General features: G+C 59.9%; 5 protein-coding genes across 6 annotated transcripts in view; 1 reads left to right on the top strand and 4 right to left on the bottom strand.

Annotated features, from left to right (window-relative positions):
* Window positions 1–109: 109 nt before the first annotated feature.
* ECHS1 (enoyl-CoA hydratase, short chain 1) lies at window positions 110–2,075 on the bottom strand. The gene is made up of 8 exons (XM_082052215.1): window positions 1,949–2,075; window positions 1,326–1,523; window positions 1,122–1,249; window positions 945–1,044; window positions 733–837; window positions 539–658; window positions 390–457; window positions 110–309 (listed from the first exon to the last, which is right to left on the bottom strand). The coding sequence occupies exons 1-8, from the start codon at window positions 2,046–2,048 to the stop codon at window positions 244–246; spliced, it is 885 nt and encodes a 294-aa protein (XP_081908341.1). The 5' UTR covers window positions 2,049–2,075; the 3' UTR covers window positions 110–243.
* Window positions 2,076–2,799: 724 nt separating this feature from the next.
* On the top strand, window positions 2,800–3,665 carry SPRN (shadow of prion protein). Its single transcript, XM_082052854.1, has 2 exons — window positions 2,800–2,861; window positions 3,150–3,665. The coding sequence occupies exon 2, from the start codon at window positions 3,160–3,162 to the stop codon at window positions 3,550–3,552; it is 393 nt and encodes a 130-aa protein (XP_081908980.1). The 5' UTR covers window positions 2,800–2,861; window positions 3,150–3,159; the 3' UTR covers window positions 3,553–3,665.
* A 126-nt stretch (window positions 3,666–3,791) lies between these two features.
* On the bottom strand, window positions 3,792–6,583 carry MTG1 (mitochondrial ribosome associated GTPase 1). Of its 2 annotated transcripts, XR_014184071.1 has the most exons (12): window positions 6,431–6,583; window positions 6,297–6,363; window positions 6,005–6,107; window positions 5,841–5,921; window positions 5,545–5,601; window positions 5,296–5,386; window positions 5,144–5,205; window positions 4,847–4,943; window positions 4,601–4,682; window positions 4,385–4,497; window positions 4,129–4,279; window positions 3,792–3,990 (listed from the first exon to the last, which is right to left on the bottom strand). XR_014184071.1 is itself a non-coding variant. In XM_082052853.1 (11 exons), the coding sequence occupies exons 1-11, from the start codon at window positions 6,555–6,557 to the stop codon at window positions 4,182–4,184; spliced, it is 978 nt and encodes a 325-aa protein (XP_081908979.1). In that variant the 5' UTR covers window positions 6,558–6,583; the 3' UTR covers window positions 3,792–4,181. The 2 variants fall into 2 exon arrangements, 1 of the variants encoding a protein (XP_081908979.1); XM_082052853.1 differs by having other exon boundaries at window positions 3,792–4,279.
* A 51-nt stretch (window positions 6,584–6,634) lies between these two features.
* PAOX (polyamine oxidase) lies at window positions 6,635–9,861 on the bottom strand. The gene is made up of 7 exons (XM_082053335.1): window positions 9,649–9,861; window positions 8,915–9,407; window positions 8,636–8,835; window positions 8,201–8,456; window positions 7,907–8,019; window positions 7,657–7,814; window positions 6,635–7,205 (listed from the first exon to the last, which is right to left on the bottom strand). Exons 1-7 carry the CDS (start codon window positions 9,794–9,796, stop codon window positions 7,065–7,067), a joined length of 1,509 nt encoding a protein of 502 aa, XP_081909461.1. The 5' UTR covers window positions 9,797–9,861; the 3' UTR covers window positions 6,635–7,064.
* A 1,653-nt stretch (window positions 9,862–11,514) lies between these two features.
* Window positions 11,515–22,304, bottom strand: part of LOC309440487 (uncharacterized protein) — a gene marked incomplete at both ends in the record, with an annotated part of 28,743 nt that continues 17,953 nt past the window's right edge. Inside the window, 9 exons of the mRNA XM_082054175.1 lie at window positions 11,515–11,748; window positions 11,877–11,942; window positions 12,765–12,836; window positions 13,091–13,237; window positions 13,791–13,936; window positions 15,135–15,244; window positions 16,054–16,252; window positions 16,857–16,974; window positions 18,105–18,172. Of these exons, the coding sequence (XP_081910301.1) occupies window positions 11,515–11,748; window positions 11,877–11,942; window positions 12,765–12,836; window positions 13,091–13,237; window positions 13,791–13,936; window positions 15,135–15,244; window positions 16,054–16,252; window positions 16,857–16,974; window positions 18,105–18,172 (1,160 nt within the window). The remainder of the gene's footprint in view (window positions 11,749–11,876; window positions 11,943–12,764; window positions 12,837–13,090; window positions 13,238–13,790; window positions 13,937–15,134; window positions 15,245–16,053; window positions 16,253–16,856; window positions 16,975–18,104; window positions 18,173–22,304) is intronic.

Below are 22,304 nucleotides of genomic sequence, written 5' to 3' on the forward strand. Positions count from 1 at the left end.
GCCCAGCCCTGCATCCCATATCAGTGTGATGGAGTGGGGGGTCTCATGGAACCCCAACATTTCCCAGTGCGGTGGAACCCCATGGCAAGGATGCCCCATGTCCCGGCAGTGCCAGGAAAACCTTTTAATAGCAACAGCAAATGGGATGCCCCATCTGGAATCATTCACCGCTGGTCCCAGAGCCCTCGGGGTGACACAGGGACTGTGGGGCGCAGGTGGCCGTGGGGACCTGCATCCCTGGGCTCAGCTGTCGGTGAAGTTCGCCTTGCGCTTCTCCACGAACGCTGTCATCCCCTCTTTGCGGTCGCCCTGTGAGGAGCGCAGGGGTGAGGCTGGGGGGTGCGGCACCTCCGCTGTCCCCCCCGCAGTGGGGCTGACCCCCTACTCACAGTGGCGAAGGTGGCATAAAAAAGTCGCTTCTCTGTCCTCATCCCCTCTGCCAGCGTCGTCTCGAAGGCTGAGAGCAAGGGAGAAGTTGGGGAGACCTCCCTGCTGAACCCACAGCCCCCTGGGCTTCCTGTTGGCCCGCAGCCCCTACCGGCATTGACAGACTCCTTGGCCATGGCGGCCACCAGCTTGGAGTTGCTGGCGATTTTCTCTGCGCAGGCAATGGCTGCGTCCAGCAGCTTCTCCACAGGGAAGACCTTGCTGACCAGCCCTAGGGTGGACAGCGGGAGGTGGTGGGGTGGGGGGACAGGTCCCCGACATACCCCAGCTGACCCCCACCCCTACCTGCCTCCTTCGCCTCTGCCGCTGAAATCCGGTCCCCAGTGAGGACCATCTCCATGGCCAGCGACTTCCCCACCGCCCTGGTCAACCGCTGCGTCCCTCCAGCGCCTGGAGCCGTTTGGGGAAGGGAAAGGTCCAGAGAGGGACACGGGGGTGTCCCCACCACCCCTGCTCTGTCCAGGATGACCCCTCCTTGCCAGGCACCCCCCGCTCACCCGGGATGGTCCCCAGCAGGATTTCGGGTTGCCCGAACTGTGCCTTCTCCCCGGCGTAGATGATGTCGCACATCATGGCCAGCTCGCACCCGCCGCCCAGCTGGGATGGGGAGGAAGAGGAGGGTCAGGGGGTGCTGGGGCGCAGCCGGGGCGCGGCGAGAGGCGGGGGGGACTCACGGCGTAGCCGTTGACGGCAGCAATGATGGGTTTGCGGACGGTGGAGACCTTGTCCCAGCCACCGAGAAAGCCCCCGCTGTAGCACTCCTGGAAGGTTTTGTTCTGCATCTCCTTGATGTCCGCGCCGGCTGCAAAGCAAGAAGGGGATGTGACACCAACCCCCCTCCGCCAACACCCGTGTCGGGGTGCGTCGCTCTGCCCTACCTGCGAAGGCTTTTTGGCTGCCGGTGATGACGATGGCCCCCACCTGCGGGTCACTCTCCATGGCCTCCAGCGCCCGGCTCAGCTCCTCCATCAGGCCCTCGCACAGGGCGTTGAGCGCCTGCGGCCGGTTCAGCTGGATCAGGCCCACGCTCTGCCGCGCCCCGGTCTTCTGCACCGACAGGTACTGGAAAGCGGCCCCTGCCCGCCGCCCCGACAGCGGCTCGTTAGCCACCGGCCGCCCGCACAGAGCCCGCACCCGCCCGCGGCACCGCCAGATCTTAAAGCGACCTTCAGCGGTCACGGGCGGCCAGCGGGACGTCACCCCCGGGCGCTCGGGAGCGGAGCTGGCGGGGAATTCCCGGTGCGGTCCCGGCCCGGGCAAGTGCAGCGCAAGGGACCACCCGGTGCCGGGCTGATGTGCGGTGCTGGGACCCGGTGCAAGATACCGCGCTGCTGGGACCGCGGTGCACAGTGCCAGCGCCCATACGGGGCGCAGGGACTCGGTGTCCGGTGCGGGACCCCGTGCACAGCGCGAGATCCGGTGCCAAGGCCCGTGCACGGTGCCCGGTGTAGAGGCCCCGGCAGTCGCCGCTCCCCACCGCCCCGCCCCGTTCCCCGCTCACCGGCGCTGTGGGCTCGCACCCCGAGGAGGGGGCGGGGGGGCGGCGGCAGGAGCGCGGCGGTGGCGGCGGAGCGGAGCAGGGCGCGCAGCGCGGCGGCCATGGCGGAGCGCGGTGCAGCGGCCCCGCCCCGCTGAGTCCCCATTGGCCAAGGCGGCCACGCCCCACAACGCGCCATCCCCATTGGTCGAGGCGGTGCCGCCGCGCCCCGCCCTTGGGCAGTCGCTGCCGTGGGACTCCCCGGTGCCGTGGGCGAGAAGTCGGGGAAGGGGCGACCGGGCCGGCACCCCGCGGGGCGTGGCCCGACTGTCCTGCCCTCGCCCCCGCGCAGAGGGACACGAGTGGGCCCGGTGGGGCCGGGATTAGGGGCGTTTAGTGGCTCCGGGGGGTGCTCCCTCCCCCTCTTCTCGCGGCTGCGTGGCCGCCGTGCCCCGCGCCCCCCGCCGCCACGCAGCCCCGAGCGCGCGCCTCCGCCCCCGCGCGTGGGGTGGGGGGGAGGGGGAGGCGCCGGCGGCGGGAGCGCGGCGGTGGCGGGAGCGCGGGCGGGGAGGAACGGAGCGGAGCGAAGCGAAGCCGGCGGCAACCACGCGCGCGGTGAGCCCCGCGGGCGGGGGCGGCGTGTGCCCGGTACCGGAGCGGGGGGTCGCGTGTGCGTGTGTGTGTGTGTGAATGTGAATGTGCCCCGCGGCCGTGCGCGTGCACGCACGCGTGCTGCCGCGGGGGGTGGGGGCGTGCAAGGCGCGCGTGTGAGCAGCGTGCAAAACGTGCACGCGCCCGCGGGCAGCACAGCGGCGCGTGTGTGCAAGGCGTGCGCGCGTCCGCGAGCCTTGCACGGGGCTGCGCGGGTGGCCAGGCGCGGGTGAGTGCACGCGCGTGTCGGGCGTGCAAAGGAAGGCGCGCATGCGGGAGCGAACAGGTACGTGCAGCTTGTGCACGCGCGTGTAAGCGCGGTGTGCACGGGCGGGCGCGAGTGTGCACGGCTACGCGTGCAAGAGCCTGTTTGTGTCACCCACGGGCAGCTGCGTGGGGCACACGCACGCGCAACCCAAGCCCACGAGCGACACACACGCGTGTGCAACCCCGAGCACGGGGCGTGCATCCCGTTCGTGCACACGCAGTTCACAGGCGGAGCTCGTCCCGCATCCCCCCCGCCCCGCGGACACGCGTGGGCAGCCCCCACTGAGCCCCGGCTCTCCCGTGGCAGGTGCGGCGGGATGCGGCGCGGCGCGGCGTGCTGCTGGGCGCTGATGCTGCTCGCCGCCGCCTTCTGCGACACGGTGGCCGGCAAGGGCGGGCGCGGCGGGGCCCGCGGAGCTGCCCGTGGCGGGGCCCGGGGGGCCGCCCGCGGCCGGGTGAAGGCGTCGGTGCCCCGGTACGGCTCGGCCGGGGCGGCCCTGCGGGTGGCAGCAGCGGCGGGAGCAGGAGCGGCGGCCGGGGTGGCCCTGCGCCGGGCCCGGCTGGCCGGGGAGCTGGCTGCGGGTGACGGCACTGACTACCGGGATGGGAACGTGACGGCCGCTGCCTGGACCTCGGCTGCACCGGCCCGGGCCCCTCCGGGCTGGGCCCTGCCTTGGCTCTGGCCGCTGGCTGCCACCCTCCGCCGCTGACAGCACCCGTGCCCGGTGCCACTACCAATGCTGCCAGGACCGGGACTGAGCCCGGCCCCCGGGCTGGCCGCGGCTCCCCGTTACCCGGTGCCAGCGGGGCTGGACCCCGCGGGAAGCCCCCTCTGTCTCCCCCCACAACCCCAATGGCTCAGGCCCCCCAGGCCGTGCTGCTCCTCTGTACGTGGGTCTTGCAGTGCTGGAGGACGAGGAGGTGGCAATAAAGCTGGGCAGAACACAGGTGTGGCTGGATGTGCGGTGATGGGCACAGGATGGGGACTCCAGCACCGCCACTACCCTGGCACCCACCCACAGCAGTTTTATTTGGGGACGGAGGTGAGGAAACTGCTCCCTGAGGGTTTTGTCCTGGCTGGAGGCAGCAGCCGTGCCCCAGCTCCCCCCAGTCAGGCACCGCACTCCGCCGGACAGCATCACATCACCCTGCACGGTGACACCATGGGGAAGCCACCGTGGCACAGCCTCACCGGCTGCTGCGGGGATCCCGGCCCAAGCCCAGGGGCTGCGCCGGCAGAGCCGCTTCAAACCACACACCAGAGCTCCACGGCGAGGTGTCCACACCTGCAGAGGAAGCGGGGTGTCCCCAGCCTGACGCTTCTCCCCCGCACCAGGTCTCAGTCCAGCGTCACCCTGCCCAGGCGTCCTGCCCGGAAATCCCGCAGGAACTCATAGGCAGCAGCCGGGTAGTTGAGCATCGTCACGTTGACATCTCCTGGAGACAGGGGGTGTGGAAGGAGGCGTCAGTGGAGCCCAGAGCCCCCCTGGGGTCCCCAAATGCCTGTAATCCCAGTCGGCAGAGATCCCCCGGTGCACTCACCCGTGCCTGTCAGCACCTTCACCCTCTGTGTTCTGCCCTGGGCGAGCGCCACGCGCCTCAGCACCGCCTGGATGTCGTCGCAGGCCTCGGCGAGCCCGTAGCGCCGCACGTACCTGCCCAAAGAGGTGTCACCCTGCCGGCATCGCAGCTCCGCCACATCCCCAGGGATGGTTCCTCCACAGCCCCAGCCCCACTCCGGTTCCCCCGCCGGCTCACCCGAACTGCTGGTGCTTGTTGAGGGTGTACAGGAGGTAGTCGGCCATGATGTCCTCCCCTACCAGGTGGTCACGGATGGCTCCTGGAAAAGTGGGTCAAGCCCCAGCTTCCCCCCAGCCCTGCTCACCCGTCGTGCTGTCCACATGCCACTCGTGGGCAGCATGTGCTGCAAGCAGTGCCCTTCCACCCCAATCAGAGTTCAAAGCCACATTTGGGATGTCCCCGCGGCCACGGACGCCACCTCACCACACAGCGCCAGCTTCATGCCCGTCTCCAGGTCCCCCAGCCGTGGGGGCAGCACACCCGGCGTGTCCACCAGGTACATCAGCGGCTTCTCGCACACCTGGCAGGGGGGAGGCAGGGCCGTTAGGATGCGCAGCCCGGCAATCAGCACCCCAGAGTCTGACACAAGTGAGGCACTGAGTTCCTTCATTAAGGTGTCAATGGAAAGGGGAGCACCACTCCGAGGTCAGCCCTGGGTGCCTCGAGGCAGGGAGGCAGAGCCCAGCACCCGCCCAGCTGGCTGTGCCGTGGGAATGGTACCTGGATCCTGGTCAGCACCGCCTTGGTGACACCCGGCTCGCCACCGACCGCAGTGGCTTTGCCTTTGGGGAAAGGAGAGACACGGTCAGAGAAGGCAGCCCCATGGCTGTGCTGGCGGCTGCTCCCTGCGCCCAGGCACCACCGAGAAATACCCTTTTTGAGGTGCAGCCTGCGCAGTGAGTTGATGAGGGAGGACTTGCCCACGTTGGGCACACCAATCACCAGGATGCTGTACTCGGTGCTCTGCAAGTGAGTGGTTACCAGTGATGGGGCAGCTGTGACAGCAAAACAACCCGGCCCTCGCCGAGCAGCCTTGTCCCTCCAGCCATAGGGATGTGACCTGCCAATGGCCACCCCGGCCCCCTGCACAACGCACCAGCAGCCTCACCGCCGTGTCTCACCTCAGCTCTGTGGTAGCGCAGGCTGTCACCCACCAGCCTGGCAACCAGGGGAACAATCTGCAGGGAAACACAGAGGGGGGCCGTGACTGCAGCTCTGCACCCAGGCTGGCAGCAGCCACTCGCTTGGAGGACACTGTGCCAGGAGGATGCGCAAAACAGGGATCAAGCTGGAAATGAGGATGGCTCTGAGCAGCCAGCGTCACCTCCCCACAGCGGGACACTGAGGCTGGAGCTCAGTGTACAGCCCACAGCTGCTGGCAGGAGCCGGGCTGGACATGGGGCCACTGGCCCGTTACCTTCTTAACGTTGCCATCGCGCTGGCAGTCAGTGAAGACAACGTGCGAGCATCCCTGCTGCTTCAGGCACTCCAAGACTGTCTGAAGGGCACAGACAGAGGCATTGCCGGCACCTGCCTGTGGCCACCCGCGGGACCCAGCCCGCGAGGCAGCCCGGCGCTCACCGGCTGCCGGCGGGGATCAGCCAGGTCCATCTTGTTCAGCACTAGGACGTGCGGGCGGATGCCCAGTGCTTCCTGCAGCATGGGGTTCCGGCCCGACAGCGGGATGTGAGCACCGCTAAGGACAACAACTGTGCCGGTGTGGGAGCGCGGACGGGGAGGAGCGAGGGGAGTTTATGGGGCTGCTGTGGGGCACGGGCTGGGAGAAGGGGCGGCCTGGAGGAAGACGGGGCAGCTGGGGGTCCGGGACAAGCTTCCCGGCGCCCCGGGGGGATGAGGAGCCGTGCCGGAGGATATGCGAGCGTCGTGCACCTCGATGAGGCAGTCGGCGCGCCGCAGGGAGGCCCGCATCTGCCGCAGGCCTGCAACACAGCGCGGGCTGAGCGGCGGCGGCGGGCCGGAGCCAGCCCGCCCGCTCCCAGCCCTCACCTTTCGCCATGTGCCCCGGGAACCAGGAGGCCACATCGCGGCCGCCGAAATCGAAGCGCTCCCGGAAGCCGCCGGTGAGCGGCCCGGGCGCGGCCGCCGCCCGCAGCGCTCCTGCCCACACCCTCATGGCGACGGCGCCGCTTCGTTGCGTCACATCCGGCGCGGGAGAGGGGGGACTACACGCGAGTGTGGTCACATTGAGTGGGCGGGGCGTTCGCTCAGCGGGCGTCGCTCACGTGTCCTCAGCGCCATGGCGGAGCCGCGGCCTGCGGGGGGTCCCGGTGTCACGGGGGCTGCCGGGCCCGGAGTGCCGCCTGCCAGGCCCACAGCACCCCCCGCCGGGCCCGGAGCGCCCCCCGCGGGGCACAGCGCTCCCCGTGTGGCGGGGCCTGGTCCCCAACCCACCCCACAGCCGCCCGCAGCCCCTCAGCCCGCCCCGCAGCCAGGCCCGACGCAGGACCCGCTGGATGACACCCGCTTCCTGATCGCCGGCACCAACTGGTACTAACGCCGCAGCCCCTTCTTCTCGCCAGAAGCACATCCATCCCCTCGGAGAAAGCCTCTGCGTCCAGCCGCCGGGGAGCTTTCTCAATAAAGGAGGCCAAGCAGCAGCAACGGGTTTTATTTTGCCGCCTCAGAGCTGAGGAGCAGGGCCAGGTGCTTCCAAGAGGCGGTTGAGCCGCTCAGCCTCCCGCCAGCCCGCCAGCAGGGCCCCGTGGGTGGTGGAGTAGAAGGTGCGGTGGGTGGCCTCGCCGGCGAAGAGGAGCTGCAGAGGCTGTGGCGAGGCGGGAGGTGAGTGCCGGGGGCTGCTGCTGCCCCCAGCACAGCGGGGACACCAGCTTGTACTAAACCAGCCTCATGTCCCTGCCCTTGGCACCATGTGCGTGCATGACCCACTCTGCAGCCATGTAGAGGGCAAGAAGTGGGCACCTTCCCATCCTTAGACACCCACCCTGTGCCGTGAGGATGCTGGAAGGAGCTATGTGTCCCTGGATTTTAGGGAAATGGGGTTCTCTCCACCCCCGTGGAGCTCAGTGGAGAGAGCCAAGGGGGGTTGGTTGGTGACCTGAGCATCGCTGAACCCCGCACAGAGCAAGAGTGCAGAATGTCACCTCTCTATGCTCCTCAAGGCCTGAGGCATCCTGTTCCCACCCATCTGTCTCCCCACCTGGGGTTTCCTGCCTCCCCCACAGCTGCTGCACCTCCCTGTGGCCTAAAGCAGTTACCCTGGGGTCCTCGAGGTCCTCGGGCAGGGGCTGAGCCAGCACATTGATGTCATCCCCGGAGCTGCCGACGGCCACGTAGCTGTAGGAGCCCTGGGTGTAGGGAGCGCTGTGCCACCGGGACCTGAGCACACTCCTGGGAGCGGGCAGGTGCGGGTTCCCTGCAGGTACAGATTTTGGGGGGGATCCAGAAATCCGGGTGCGCGTTTCCCCAGGGATGTTGGGGTGGTGAGGGTGGAGGAGGCAGCGGTACCTGTCAGCGTGCGGAGGACGTGCGTCATGGTGTTGAGAACCTCCGCGTCGCTCAGCGTCTCCATGTACTCCGACTCCTTCCCTGCGATGAAGCCGCAGAGGACGTGCCCGTGCCTGGGGAGGAAAGATGGGGCTGAGAACTGTCTGACACCCTCCGGCTGTGTCATGGGCCACCCGTCACCCAGAGAAGGTCTTGAAGCTCCACATGGCACCAAGATGCTCCTTCATGTTGCCCCAAAGATGCCCAAACCCCCCCAGCAGTGATGCCCTTTTGCTGACGCTCCTGGCCACGTACTGCTCGGGCGGCTGGAGGACCACGAATCCAATGAGCTTCTTGAACCAGTTGGCCTCCAGATCAGTGTTGGGTTCCTCGAGGGGTGACTCGTCCTCCCACACCACTTCCAGGAGCTGCTGCTGGGGATCCCAAAAAGGCCGCTCAAACTCCAGAAAGATCTTGTTGTTGGTGCCGAAACCCAGGCGGCGAATGGCCTCTGCTTTCTGCTGCGGCAGGGGAGGCTGGAAGAAGTCCTGGTGGCGTTCCTTGAGGAAACCTGTGGGCAGAAGATCGAGCAGCTCTGTTTGATGGGCTCCTAAATGGCGTCTGAAATACTTTCGCCTCCCCAAACCTGTTTCCAGCAGGAACCCTGTTGGGAGAGGGGAGGATGGGAAGGGGTTTGTGCAAGTCCCTGTTTGGAGGGTACAGGACAAGGAAAGGTGTTGGTGTCCTCACCCAGCGGGACGGTGACAATGACGTGATCGGCAAGGAAGGCATCTCCATCTTCGCACTCCACTCGGACGGGGAAATCCCTGGCCTGGTCCCCTTCCTCACGGAAGGACCCTCTCCACTGGATGGTCCTCACCGCCTTGTTGAGCAGCACTGTGCCCTCCGGCAGAGACGAGAGCATGCGATCGGGCAGGCTGCTGTAGCCGCTGCGGGAGGAGGGTGCCGCTGGGGACGGGCTGCCCCCCAAATCCGCTTCTGTGCCCCCCTCCAGAGCCCCACGCTTACCCCGGGAAGGTGCAATCAAGGCCGGGCAGGGAGACATACTCCCCGAAGGGCTCCAGGGCCACCAGGTCCATGCTGTGAGTCCCGCTGATGCAACACTCCAGCTTGAAGCAGGCGGCGAGGACGGCCAGCTGCAGCCGCCGAGCTTCTTCCTCACCGCCCCCCAAAACGGGGACCCTCCGAGCAATCTCCTCCCGCAGGTACTGTCCCACACTGGGCGCCGGGAGCTCCTTGGCCCCCCGAAAAGCCCGGGTGGAGGCCAGGAGGGTCTCAAAGAGGTCACGGGCTTCCCTCACGGCCCGGGGGCTCAGCACCCTCCCCGAGCTGCCGTAGGTGACTGAGGGCAGCGGGGGGTGTCCCCCCGCCTCCGCCTGCTGGTTCTCCTCTCGGGCGGCCTCGGGGCCCAACAGGCCGTAGCCCATGGCCAGGCGGAAGACAGGGTTCCCCGGCGAGGGGCCGTGGATCCAGTGCGCCCCCATCTCTGCCAGCCCCGATGCTGCAGGGAGGGGAAGGAGGTCACCCCAAGGCGGATGTGGGGTGGGACACCAAGCCCCATGTGCCCCCCCCCAACCGCTGGAGCCTGCACCTGTCCCCACCCCTGTGCCACCAGGTTTTGGTCCCGCTCCAGCCCCGTGTCCGCCCACTCAGGACTGGCCCCACGGCGAGGGTTCCAGGTGCAGCTGCCCCGCTACAGCCCCGCACCCCCTCTCCGCTGCCCCCCCGGCTCTCCCGCGTACCGAAGGGGCGGGTGCAGACGCGGCCCCCGGCGCGGGGCGCGGCCTCCAGCAGGCGGAGGGAGCCGGGCCCGCGGAGCCGCTGCGCCGCCCCCAGCCCCGCCAGCCCCGCGCCCACCACCAGCACCCTCCGCCCGCCACCGCCCTCCATGGCGCTCGGCGCGGCACGGCCCGCCCGCCCTGCCAGGCCCCGCCCCTCCGCTTCGCCACGCCCCCCACTCCGGCCCCGCCCCTCGCCCCCAGGCCCCGCCCCCCTGCTGGTGTTGGGTTCCCTACCTGGGCGGGGGACACCAACCTGTTAGGGGCCCCAATAAAGCCGTGTGTCCCCGAGGCTGCCGGTGGTTCTTTGCAGCGCCGGTTCTTGCCCCACGCTGCCCGGGGGTGCGCCTGGCTCCGGCCCGCTGGTGGGGCGCGGGTACCGGGGTGCTCCCAGCCCTAGCTGCGGTCGCCCACCACCCCGGCGGGCGTTGTTTGTCCCTGCCTGCCCCAGGTATGAGCAGCGCCTGGGAAATAGTCACCTGCAAGGAAGAGCCGGGGGTGTCAGAGCTGCGGTGCTGGAGCCTGAAATCCCCCATGAGCGTTTACTTTGGAGGGGTTTTCCCCACCGCTGGTTTTGCAGCAAGCAACGGGGGGGGACCACACAGGGAGGGCTGCAAACCGCCACTGGACACCAGCCTTGCAGTGGCTTCGTGAGGGGACAGTGGCCCTGTGACCCAGCCCCAGGGCATTTGGACCGCCAGCTCCCGGGGGTGGAGAACAGACGTTCCCGACGTGTCGGCGCTGGGGATGTCCAGCTGCGCAGCCCCGGGGTCAGACCACCCAGGCAAGTGCCTGGCTTGGCACAGCTGAGCCCCGAACCCGCGCCCCAGACACAGATCACCTCCCTGGGGACCTGTCTGGTGGTTCTCCACCTCCCACCTGATGCCCCTGGGCTGCGATCCAGGACTGAGCCCCCTTCTTGCATCGCCTGTCACCACTGAGAGGGGTTTGGTCTCATCCATCCCCTCCAGTCCTGCCTGCGCTGTGACCGGGGGCAGCTCTCAGACCCTCCCACCTCCCCATGGCCAGATCCTACAAGCCCAACTCCCTTCTGTCTCCTCGTGAGTTGGATGCTCTAATCCCAAACCCACTGGGCAGCCACGGCAGGGTCACAGCAGGGTCCCCGCAGCCCCCTCGCGCAGCTCAATACCCCATGGCCCTTCCAGCAGGGCTGCCTGGCCAGGGGCTCCTGCCCCGGCACCTTGGTTGACCCTGGTGTTGCCCTTCATGGTGTCACTGGTCCTTGAGGAGCTCTCAAACAAGGAGGACAAACACCAATGACCAAGGAGTGCACAGGAAGCATTGCCACCACATGTGTGTCAGGCCAGCAGGAAGGAGAGGGTGAGGGGCTGGAGCACAAGTGTGATGGGAGCGGCTGAGGGACCTGGGGGGTTCAGCTGGAGAACAGGAGCTGAGGGGAGACCTTCTGATCTCTGAACTGCCTGAAAGGAGCTTGGAGCCAGGGGGGTCGGGCTCTGCTTCCCAGGAACAAGGGCCAGGAGCAGAGGAAATGGCCTCAAGTTGCGTCATGGGAGGGTGAGGTTGGATGTGGGGAACAATTTCTTCCCCAAAGGGCTGTGGGGCATTGGAACAGGCTGCCCAGGGCAGTGCTGGAGTCACCATCCCTGGAGGGTTGGACAGATGGACATGAGGTTCTCAGGGACATAGGGTAGTGCCAGAGCTGGGTTGACAGTTGTACTCGATAATCTTGAGGGTCTTTTCCAACCAAAATGATTCTATGACAGCAGGGGATGTCCCACGGCCTCCTCAGGCTGTCCTGGCCAAGGGAGAGGGACCAGCCCACCAGCATCTCCCTGGCGAGCCGCCACTCTACCGGGACCACTTCATCAGCTCCAGGATGCTGCTGTAGAGGCGCTCGGCAGCATCCAAGCCCCAGATGAAGTCCCAGTGGTTCCAGTCATGGATGTGGCCATAGGCGACAAGGTGGGCGATGCGGGGCAGCAGCAGTTGGACATCCCTCTGGTCAGCCAGCCAGTCCTCGCCCCCCGACCACACCGCGGTGGGCACCGGCATATCCTCCACCCGGTAGGAGGGAGGTGTCTCCTGGAGGGACATGTGGGCTCTGAGGAACCACCGCCATGGTGAGCCCCAACAAGCCAGCCTGTCCCCACACCACCCAGGACAGTCCCCCAGCATCTCCAGCCGCCAGCACTGCTGTGTCAGCCTCCTACCTGGTGGTACATGGCTGGATTTTTGCTGCCGTAGTCGAAGGCTTTGAATTCTCCTGATTTCACCATCTGGGAGGAGAGGACCGATCTGCGGCGGGAGGCCAGCGAGTGCCGCTGCGTGGGTCTGGCATCTCCTGGCCTCCTCAAGGGACCGCATCACGAGAGGGTGCTCGCACAGGATGGTGTGGGAGGAGGTGGCACCACTGCAAAGCCAGACTTTCTGCCTTTTTTAACAGGATGATGCTTTGACCTGCAGCTCCATGCCTGTCCCCAGCTATGGGTTGACAAACCGATGTGTTACATGCAGCTCCTTGGCTGCCCTGATGCAACGCTCATGCCTCTGAACACCTGCTCATTGCCATCTGTATGCACAGGATGCTGCTGGAGGACTTGATGTTGGCGAGTTTCCCTTCCACAACCTGATCATCCTTACCTTCTCGTGACACTTTGGGCTCAAAGTACAGAGTCAGTGAGCCTGTTTATTGTAAGAACTGCTTCTGTGCTAGGGGCGAAAGCTCATGTACCTGCACAACAGCTGCATTGATTAAAAAGGTGTTTTTCGCTTCCTTGTTACGTGTAATTTAGCTCTGCAGGAGGCACAAGGGTGGGGGTCTCTGGCCTGACCCCGGTTCCAGCAGGGCCAATGCTGCAGCTGCAGTAGGATGCTCAGACTGACAAGAGTCCAGCCCCGGCATCTCCTGCACAGCCCTGTGTCCCCAGGTCCCCAGAGGGACCAGCGTCACTCATCCTGCATCCAGCACCTAATTTCCTCTAGTTCCTAATTTCCTCACAAGCTGCTGATATCCAAGGTCCCTGACCTCTCCCACCTGCCCAGACTCTCGGTGAAGGGACCATCCCAGGGGTGAAGCACTTGCATTTTGGGGAACCTACCTGGGCCCAGTGTATTACGTTTTTGACAGACGTCCCATCCGGGTAGTGGGATGTGTACACATCCAGCCGCGTCTGCAAGGAAACACGTTCAAGCTGTCACCGCTTTCCAACCAACAGGACCATCTGGCCGCTGCCAGATGATGTGTTTCCCAAAACCACCACTGCTGGGTCGTGCCGCATGGAGGGTTGGGTCAGGCTCCGGAATACAATTTTCATAGAAAATCAATAGTTCTGAGACATCTCAGGGAGAGAGGGGCTGGCAGAGCCTGTGGGCACTGTGGGGTGCTCCCAAGCTCCATCCCCTCCATGTGGCGTGATGCACCCACCATGTTGAGGTTCTTCTCATTGTAGCCGCCCAGCAGAAAGAAGAGGTTGGTGCAGGGCTTGTGCAGCAGCGGCTGCCTGCACAGCGCGGGCAGAAACCTCCACAGCTTCCTCAGCCGCAGCGCGGCGTCTGTTCTGCCCAACAGGAGCTGCAGGAGCAAAGGGTGAGGTTGTTTTCGTGTGTTTTCCTCACGCTGTCCCCCCGCCCCACCGGTGTCCCCATGAGCTGTCCCACCAGGGAGGGGTGTGCGACACAGGGTGCCCACAAAGGTCCAACCTGTGCCCTTCTGCCCCACTGAGATGTGCACAGCTCATTGCAGGAGGAGACGATGGTTGAATACACACCAGGGAAATCAGTATTCAGGACTCTCCTCTTTACCCCCTCCTCCCCCAGGCACTGGGCTTGTTTTTTGCTGTCATTAAAATCAACACAGTAAAGCTGCTCATTTCCAGGTCAAGGAATTCAGTTTCTCCACAGAAAGACCAGTTTCAAAACCTGAAGATCCTACGGATGGGAGGATGCACTCAACACAGTGACCATACCCGACCGCACCTGCACCTGAAACTGTTCCCGTGCCTATAAATCAGCGGGAATTAACTGTTTTCTGCCACATTGCATCACCCCAGGGACTGCGTCTGGGTATTGAACCCCTTTCTAGCACCGGTGTATTTGGGGGACAAGAGCATAGAGTCATCCCCTACCTGTATCATCGTGCATTGCTTGTCCAGAAGGCAGGAGATTTTAGTGATGGGACTTTTGACGTACTTGACTGTCACTGCTGGAGCCAGGGCGAAAAACATGTTGATTTTCTGAGCCAGTTCTGGCATGGATGAAAACGCAATGAATGCTGAGAAAAGAAGAAAAACATCCTGAGGCTTGGTCAATGGTTCTTCAGGCGCTTAACCCAAGGGTTCGCTTGGACCTGCTGCCCAGCTCTGTTTAGCTGGCAGTCAGAAATCTGGGATCTCTTGCCACTTTTCTGCTTGACATTAGTGCTAGAGATGTCCAAAAGGAGATGATGCCTTTATTCTTATGGTTACAAGTGGCTGATGAGGCACTTCAAAGGCTACCAGTAGTGGGAAGTCCTGCCCCATTCACCAGGGAAAGGGAACGGTGCTGTCATCTTCCATCAACCACCGCTAAAGAGTGTCCTTGTCACAGAGGTTGTCTCATCCCCCTGATGGCTCCGCTGGTGAAAAGCAGCACCATGCATTTCATTGGGAAGAAGAAGCTATGACCATCATGAAAAATGCCTTTGGTTTTCACAGAATCAACTGGGTTGGAAAAGACCTCAGAGATCATCCAGTCCAACCCTTGGTCCAACTCCAGCCCATTGACTAGATCATGGCACTAAGTGCCATGTCCAATCTCAGTTTAAAAAACTCCAGGGCCGGTGAGTCCAGCACCTCCCTGGGCAGCCATTCCAATGCCTGACCACTCTCTCTGCACAGAATTGCTTTCTAATCTCCAGCCTCAGTTTCCCCTGGCAGAGTTGAAGCCCATGCCCCCTTGTCCTATTGCTGATGCCTGGGAGAAGAGACCAATCCCCACCTGGCTAGAACTGCCCTTCAGGTAGTTCTAGAGAGTGCTGAGCTCACCTCTGAGCCTCCTCTTCTCCAGACTAAACAAGCCCAGCTCCCTCAGCCTCTCCCCATAGGGCTTGTGTTCAAGTCCCTTTCCCAGTCTTGTTGCTCTTCTCTGGACCCGCTCCAGCACTTCAATCTCTTTCCTGACCTGAGGGGTTTTGATGTGGAACACAGCAATCCAGTCATCTAGGCTGAGTTACTGTTGCTTCAGTCACAGCAAGGAGCTTATTGAGGTCACCAAGAGCTTTCTCACTACCCTGGGAGCACGCTGGTCCTCCCAGATGTCTTGTATGGAAAGCACAGCTGCTGTGGGACTTCTCAGTGCAAGACACCTCCTACCTAGCGTGCCTGCTTGGCATCCCACAAAGATGGGACCTCTCCGCTTTCTGCTTACAGACACCAAAAGGAACAGTTGCTGGGTGGTCCAGGCAACATGACGTGCGACCCCGTCTAACGCACCGATCGTGCAGCCCCGCGAGTGGCCAACGTAGTAGATCTGCTTCTGCCTGGTCTTCTGCAGGACAAAGTGGATCATGGCTGGGAGGTCGTACATTGCCATTTCATGAAAGCTGCAACACAGGAGCGGTGCATTGGTTGTAACACCAGGAGAGCAAACTTAGTTGTGAATTTTGGCTGCCTTGCATTGCTTGTTTACTGGAGGGGTGGACATCTGTGGCTGATTTTCCAGCAGAAAACTCCTATAAGCCCTGTGCTGGGTGAAACTGCACAGAGAGAGAAGGCATCCCTCCTGCCATGGCCTCATCCTTCCCTGAAAGGGCTTGGTCCCCCCAAAACCATGCTTAGTGGTGAAGAGCCTGGCCAGCTGTGCAGTCAGGTGCAACCACAGCAGCTCTGCAAACCCAGAGTTGGCTCTCATCAGGATCACAGCAACAGCTCAGCACCTGGAGATGCTCTTTCCTGGAAGGGAATGGAGCACTAGTCCCTGCCCATGTGCCTTTTGCGTGATCTGGTGAAATGCAGACCTGCTTTAGTAGCTGTTTTTACTGGGAGCATGTTATCAGCTTGGGAAATCCAGGGGTGCTCTGAAGATCGCAGAATAGAATCACAGGAGGTTTTGGATTGAAGGGACCTTCGAAACTCCCCCAGTGCCCCCCCTGCCATGACAGGGACATCTTCACCAGCTCAGGTTGCTCAGAGCCCCGTCCAGCCTGGCCTGGGATGTCTCCAGGGACGGTTCAGCCACCACCTCTCTGGCCAACCTGGGCCAGGCTCCCACCACCCTCAGGGACAACAATTTCATTCTATCCATCCTGAATCACCCCTCCTTTAGTTTAAAACCACCACCCCTTGTCCTATCGCAACAGGTGAGTGACGGGCAGAGCAGTTTGCCCTGGTTTTGTAATCCACCCCAGCCCACCTGAAATCCCAGAATTCAGCCTGGTCAGCTGAAAGGCGCTGGTGTCTCCGGGACCATCTTGTCCCCCGGCTGTTTCCCAGCCAGACGTCATAGCCAGAATCTGCTAGCATGAAGCCAAAGCTGTTGTTCGCCAGATTTTCCACCCAGTTGCTGCCTTCTGCAAGTAACCCGTGCTGGAGAAACACAACTGGCTTGGCCCCTGGATGGGAAAGAAACAGCACATTTCCTTGAACCTGAATTTCTCTGCTTAGCCCAAATCCAGGCAAATAAATCCTCTTACTTGTACCACCAGAGGACATACAACATGCGTTTTAGTGATGTGTCCCACAGAGTAAATCCATGCTGTAGTTGTCTTGTGGTCGTTTCCCTCGTTGTCTCAGGCTGGAGGGCTGTGGACATCCCTCCTAAGCCTTTTAGACCTCAGGTGCTCATCCCCACAAGCTCAGCACCCTGGCCATGACAACAACCATGCCAAAACTCAGATGTACAGTCTTGTCCCTGAGATCTTTCAAACCCTGAAGTTGCAAATTTATGGGGAAAAAATAAATTAGGAGCTCTCATAAGATAGGCCTACATGCTCTGAGCCTTAAAACCAAGTCTCTGCTTGATCCGAAAGGTGGTTGCTGTGCTGCACACGTGCTTTCCCATGCTGCCTGCCAAAACCTGGGCTGTAAATCAAAGTGTCATGGCTTTGGTATTTTTGCTTTAGCAATAAATACTCCCCTGATGTTCATCCCTTCACCTGCTTGTTGCATTAAGGTTTGGGTTTTTTTTGCAGGCTTCCTTGTGGAATAGAGCCGTACCACTGCTCCCAGGATTGCCTCTCCCATGAGGAATTCTGTTTAGGACGACGTAGTAGCCATCGCGAGTCAGGACTTCATACTCCTCGCTGGGGTACCCTCTGTGGCTGATCATTTGGCTCTGGGGAAAGAAAAACCCAGGTAGAAAGCCTTTTGTAGCCGAGGTGCTCGTTTGACTTGAAGAGTGCGTCCCCTATCAACTGAGATGCCTTTGCAAACCCAAATCTCTGCGGCACTGGGACATTACTTTGCATAGTGTCTCTGAGGACTTTTTTGAGAGAGGATGCTCTGTCTGAGTCCCGTGGCCACCCCAGTGAGATGCCCAAGGGAAGAGGAGACAGCCTGCGAGCAGCAGCACAGAATGGTTAAGGTTGAAAGGGACCTCTGGAGATCACCTTGTCCAACCCAGCAGCACATGCGTTTGCAGTGTTTCCAAAACCAAGAATTGAAACCAAAAGCATGACACCAACAGCGGGACATGTCGTGTCATGCTCTGAACTGATGCGTGGGGCACATCAAACCTGCCAAGCGGAGCTGACTGGAAGGGCAATAGAACAAGCCCCCTTTGTTGCAGGGCTCCTCAGGCTCTGCCTGAGCTTTGTTGATGCTGAAAAGATCCACAGACTGGGAAGTTTCAGTCTGGTGAAATCCAGCTGTGCTCCTGCCTGCACACCTCTGTGTGCTTGCTTTGTCACACCTTCGACAAAAGAGTCACAGAACCATAGAATCCTGGACTGGTTGGGGCTGAAGAGACCTCTGGAGATCACCCAGTCCAACCCACCTGCTCACGCAGGGTCACAGAGCAGATCACACAGGGTCACGTCCAGGGGGTTTGAATGTCTCAGAGAAGGAGCCTCCACACCCGCTCTGGGCAGCCTGGGCCAGGCTCTGGCACCTCCCAGCAAACAAGTTTCTCCTCATGTTCAGATGGACCCTCCTGTGTTTCAGTCTGTGCCTGTTGCCCCTCACCCTGTCACTGGGCACCACTGAACAGGGTCTGGTCCATCCTCTTGACAGCCACTCTGAGATATTTATCAGCATTGATAAGACCCCTCTCAGCTTCTCTTCTCCAGGCTGAACAGCCCCAGACCTCTCAGTTTCTCCTCATCATAAAGATGCTCCAGACCCCTCAGCCTCCATCTAAACCCACCACCAGCACACGCAGTGGCCCGAACCCTCTCCATCCCGCTCTCCCCCAGCGAAATATCCACAAGCTTTCAGACAGAGTGCAGATTCAAACTTCTGACTTACAACGTTCATTAATGTCTCAGGATTTAGGGCCTTTTTCTGCTCGATGGTATCTGCCGAGTTCACGGGTGCTTGTGCCAAAAACAGGGTTGCAAAAAACAGCCACATCTTGTGTCTGTGTAAAATATTGTTGTTGTTATTATTATTATTATTCCTACTATTACTATTACTATTATTACTATCACTATTATTACTATAATTACTATTATTACTATTATTTATAAATGTCTGTTTCTACTTGGTTATGATGGGTTAAGTTGTTTATGTATTTGAAGACCACGTATCACAGTGTGGGCCGGGAAGTGGAGGGGATTCCCAATTCCAGCTTCCACTAGGGTCTGCGCAAGGCTCTTCATACTCCCCCCCACACACTGGGTCTGGTATTAGGCAAAACTCATTTCTCTATTTTTGATAGTAAAAAGAAGAGAAACAGCTTTATCATGCAAGTACTAAAGCGATAGGAAGTGCCATCGGGCCAGTTGTCCTGTAGAGGAAATTAATCCCAAATAAGAGTCAACACTACACAAGGAACACATTTAGGCTGGATGGGCTATGACGATGTGCTTTTGCTGTTTCTTTATTGCTTAGCTCTTGCACCCAAAAGCCACTATTAAAACTATGAACTAGTAGAGCCTCACAGGAAGACTATTTATTAAATAAGTGTAGCCTGAGTAAAGCAGAAACCTTTTTGATCGCCTCAGAGACTCCTGTCCTGAGCAGAGATCTCTTCTTAATATACACAATCAATATTATATGTGATTTCTAATGTTTCACCAGACTCTTAAAAGTTAGAGCCTAACTTCAGCCCAGTAACATGAGTTGCAAATGTTCTCACCAGCCACCCGGTTACTCTACACCACCCTTGTTCCTTCTCCCAATGGGTCTCCCACAGCGTGAGACATACTTGCCCTTGGAGATATTCCCCGCAACCCTCCCTCTCTGCGGTGTTATCAAGAGGAGAGTTATCCAGAAGAAAAGCAATGGATGGTTTTTCACCCTCGGGATAGCTCCAACGCAAACCTGAATTACGCGGAAGAAAATACGTTACCAGGCTGAGCCCATGGTTGTATCTGATCAGGTTGGTGGTGTGGATGGTGGTGGCTCTATCAACACCAGCATTAAAAAGAGCGCGTTGTGTCAGAGCCTTGCTACGTTTGAATCGCACTGGACCACGCCACGTGTCCTCCAATTAAGCAATTTGCATGTTGGTCATATCTTTGATAACTTGCTCTGTTTCACCATGTGGTCATGGCTTCTGTGCTTGCAAGGGATTACATTTTCCAAAGCAGCTGGAGAGGTGCGGTGAGGAATTTCAGCTATGGAGTTTCACCTTAAGCTTCTGATAGCTGCAGGAAGAGAGTGCCAAAAGGGTTTATTTTGTAGAGGGTAGTTTCTGAACTCCTGGGGTCCCTCGGGAATGCCTCTTACAAGATCTCCAGAGGCAACGAAAGGACTTGGGCTCTGCCAGCTTCACAAGGCCTCAGGAACACGCTGACCTGTCCATAGACACACCAAGGACAGGTCAGGTTTCACTGGCCATCCGGGTGGGAGGCACTTGGTGATTACACCACTCTTCAAAAGTGACGGTGGCCCGGGCAACCTCCACGTAGCCCTTATGCCCGAGCAGAGTTGTATTTGCAACTGGGAATTCGCAAAACCTCTGCAATGTTTTCTGGAAAAGCACAAAGCTGAGCATGTTGCCGATGGACAGCGGAGCAGAGGAGAGCCTGAGCAACGCCTCCGTCTGGCTGAAGCAACAGGAATGGCAAGGAGCAGAGGTGTTCATTCTCCGCCTCCAGCCCGTCACCTTACAGCCTACGCCTTCTGTAGTTGGGTGGTAGCCACCTAGAAGACCAAGCCTTCGATTGGCTACCAGGTGCTGTGCTTGAGTGTACATTTGCTAGTCATGGATTGGTTTGACTCCTAATGCCCACACCAGCCGTAGCCTATGAGCTGTATGGGGGTTGTGAAACACGTCCCAAAACACCTGTGTGTTACTCCATCCACCAGACTGTAATTCTCTGACACGTGAGGACTGTGTGTGGGGGTGCCCTATTCCTGACAGCAGGTGTAGCTAGAGCCTTCACTGTTTCACTACCTTACTTCCGTCCCTGGGTCTACTTTTGGCTTTTGAAAATGTCTTCCCACTCCCATAAGCGCAAAAATCCCACTGTATAAGATGGACTGCACGGGCTGTGTCGAGGGCAATTTTGGTGTGTGTCTCAAGAAGAGTTAAAAAACACCCTAGGGATGGAGAAACCCCTTCCCAACTTGTGCTTTTCTGCTCTACCATCACGTTTTCTTCAACAGTATTGAGACAGACTTGTGGTCAACTACTCCATCCACTGCCAAATCTGCTGCCCTCTAACTCCACTGGGTATTAGTTGTCTAGGGGAAGTATTAAGTACTAGTACTAAGTGCTAATAGAAGTTGGAAGGACAGCAGAGGGTTCTCCAGCATCCTCAGGCCATTGGACGAGGCTACTGGAGCAGTGTATCAGGGCTAAGGCCAGTGTGTGATTTAGCACCAGCACCTGGCTTAACTGTGGTAGGAAGGAGAGAGGTTGCCAAAAAAAGCAACTGAGAAACTCTCATGTTGCTCAGTTAAAAGAAGAAATTAACGCCTTTGAGTTATTTGAAGTTGGGAGACCAGAGTTGGGCACTTTGACACAGAGGTGCAAGTTTAGGTGGAAAGAGCAATGTCATCATGACATTGCTGCGATTGTACACTTCACATCGTTGTAAATAGTCACTAGTATTAACCTATGGTGTCAGGACCCCATAATACATGGTAGGGTGCACAATCAAATGTTAGATAAACTGTCATGGGCACCTTAAAATGAAGCTGTATAAGCACACTCAGGGGAGGTTTTTGCAGTATTGTTGTGGGAACTAATGTAAGAAAATGCAAGACCATTTAGAAACAGAACGGTATTTTATTTAACTTTCTAACCAAGTAGGCTGTACCAATCAGCACTCTCATACACACATTCTCAGAGGGGCCAAAATGTGTGTATGCAAGTGGTCTGGCCAAGGTCACCTGAGTGTGACACGGAAGGCAAGGCTGAGCCCTCCATACACGTTCTGGGTTCTGCTTGAAGCTCTAAGGCCAACTCTCTCTTGGCCTCTTTAGGAGTCAAAGTTACCGTGGCATGATGTTTTACTTTGGCGTCTTGTTAAGTCCTTGCTTTTTAAGGCAACATTGCTGCTGGGTGTCTTTCATTTTCTTGTCTGAGGTATCGCAGGACTGTAACCCATCCTGCTGTTGGGATAACAGGAAAACAGCCCATGAAGTGTGCTGCACCCCCACTGCTGTCCTTCCATTAACAAGTGCAGGTCTTCTGTGGCCGAGTCACCTCCATAGTGCATCACAGTGCAAGCAACATGTCCCTCAGCACTTACTAGCTTGATTGGTTTTAATCACATCCTCGCCTATCAACGTATGCTCTTCCTCTAACTCCAGCTGTGGTGTTTCTCCTGGTGCTTTCATGCCTGTACAAGCCACCAGATTGTATGCCCAGGATGCTGGTTGTTACCTACTTTCTGCTGCCTCTTGCCAAGCACAAGGGTGAGCCAGTCACAAGCAGGGAGATGCTTAACTAACTTTCATCTGGTCTTGGTTCTCTGAACTGGGAAAGGGAGTATCATTGTGGCACCACTCGGACAGTCCCTCATCGATGTTCCAGCTGTGGCCACCACGAGGGTTGTTAGATGCTAATCAACATGTCCTGCAGGTGATGGGGAAGGAGAGAGAAATGGTGTCTGGGCTGTAGTGAGCTCCTGGAGCCCCAGGATTCTGTCCCCAGGCCCATGGGTCACTGCCGTGGCCAACAGAGACCCAGGCCCCCATCCCAGCACCCTGGTCCCATGGGAGAGCTGATATCCACATCCCTCCTCTATTGTTTCTTCTTGCGGAAGGAAATTTTTACGCCGAGGGTGGTGAGAGCCTGGCCCAGGTTGGCCAGAGAGGTGGTGGCTGAACCATCCCTGGAGACATCCCAGGCCAGGCTGGACGGGGCTCTGAGCAACCTGAGCTGGTGAAGATGTCCCTGCTCATGGCAGGGGGGGCACGGGGGGCGCTGGGAAGGTCCCTTCAACCCAAACCATCCTGCGATTCTGTTATTCTGATTTTAGCAATAAGAGAACATCAACTCTTGTGTAAGCCCTGCCAGATAAGCATGGTTCCTTTGCAGTAACCTTGGAG

This window comes from Streptopelia decaocto (genome assembly GCF_964273445.1).
Source record: "Streptopelia decaocto genome assembly, chromosome: 5".
NCBI lineage: Eukaryota > Metazoa > Chordata > Aves > Columbiformes > Columbidae > Streptopelia > Streptopelia decaocto.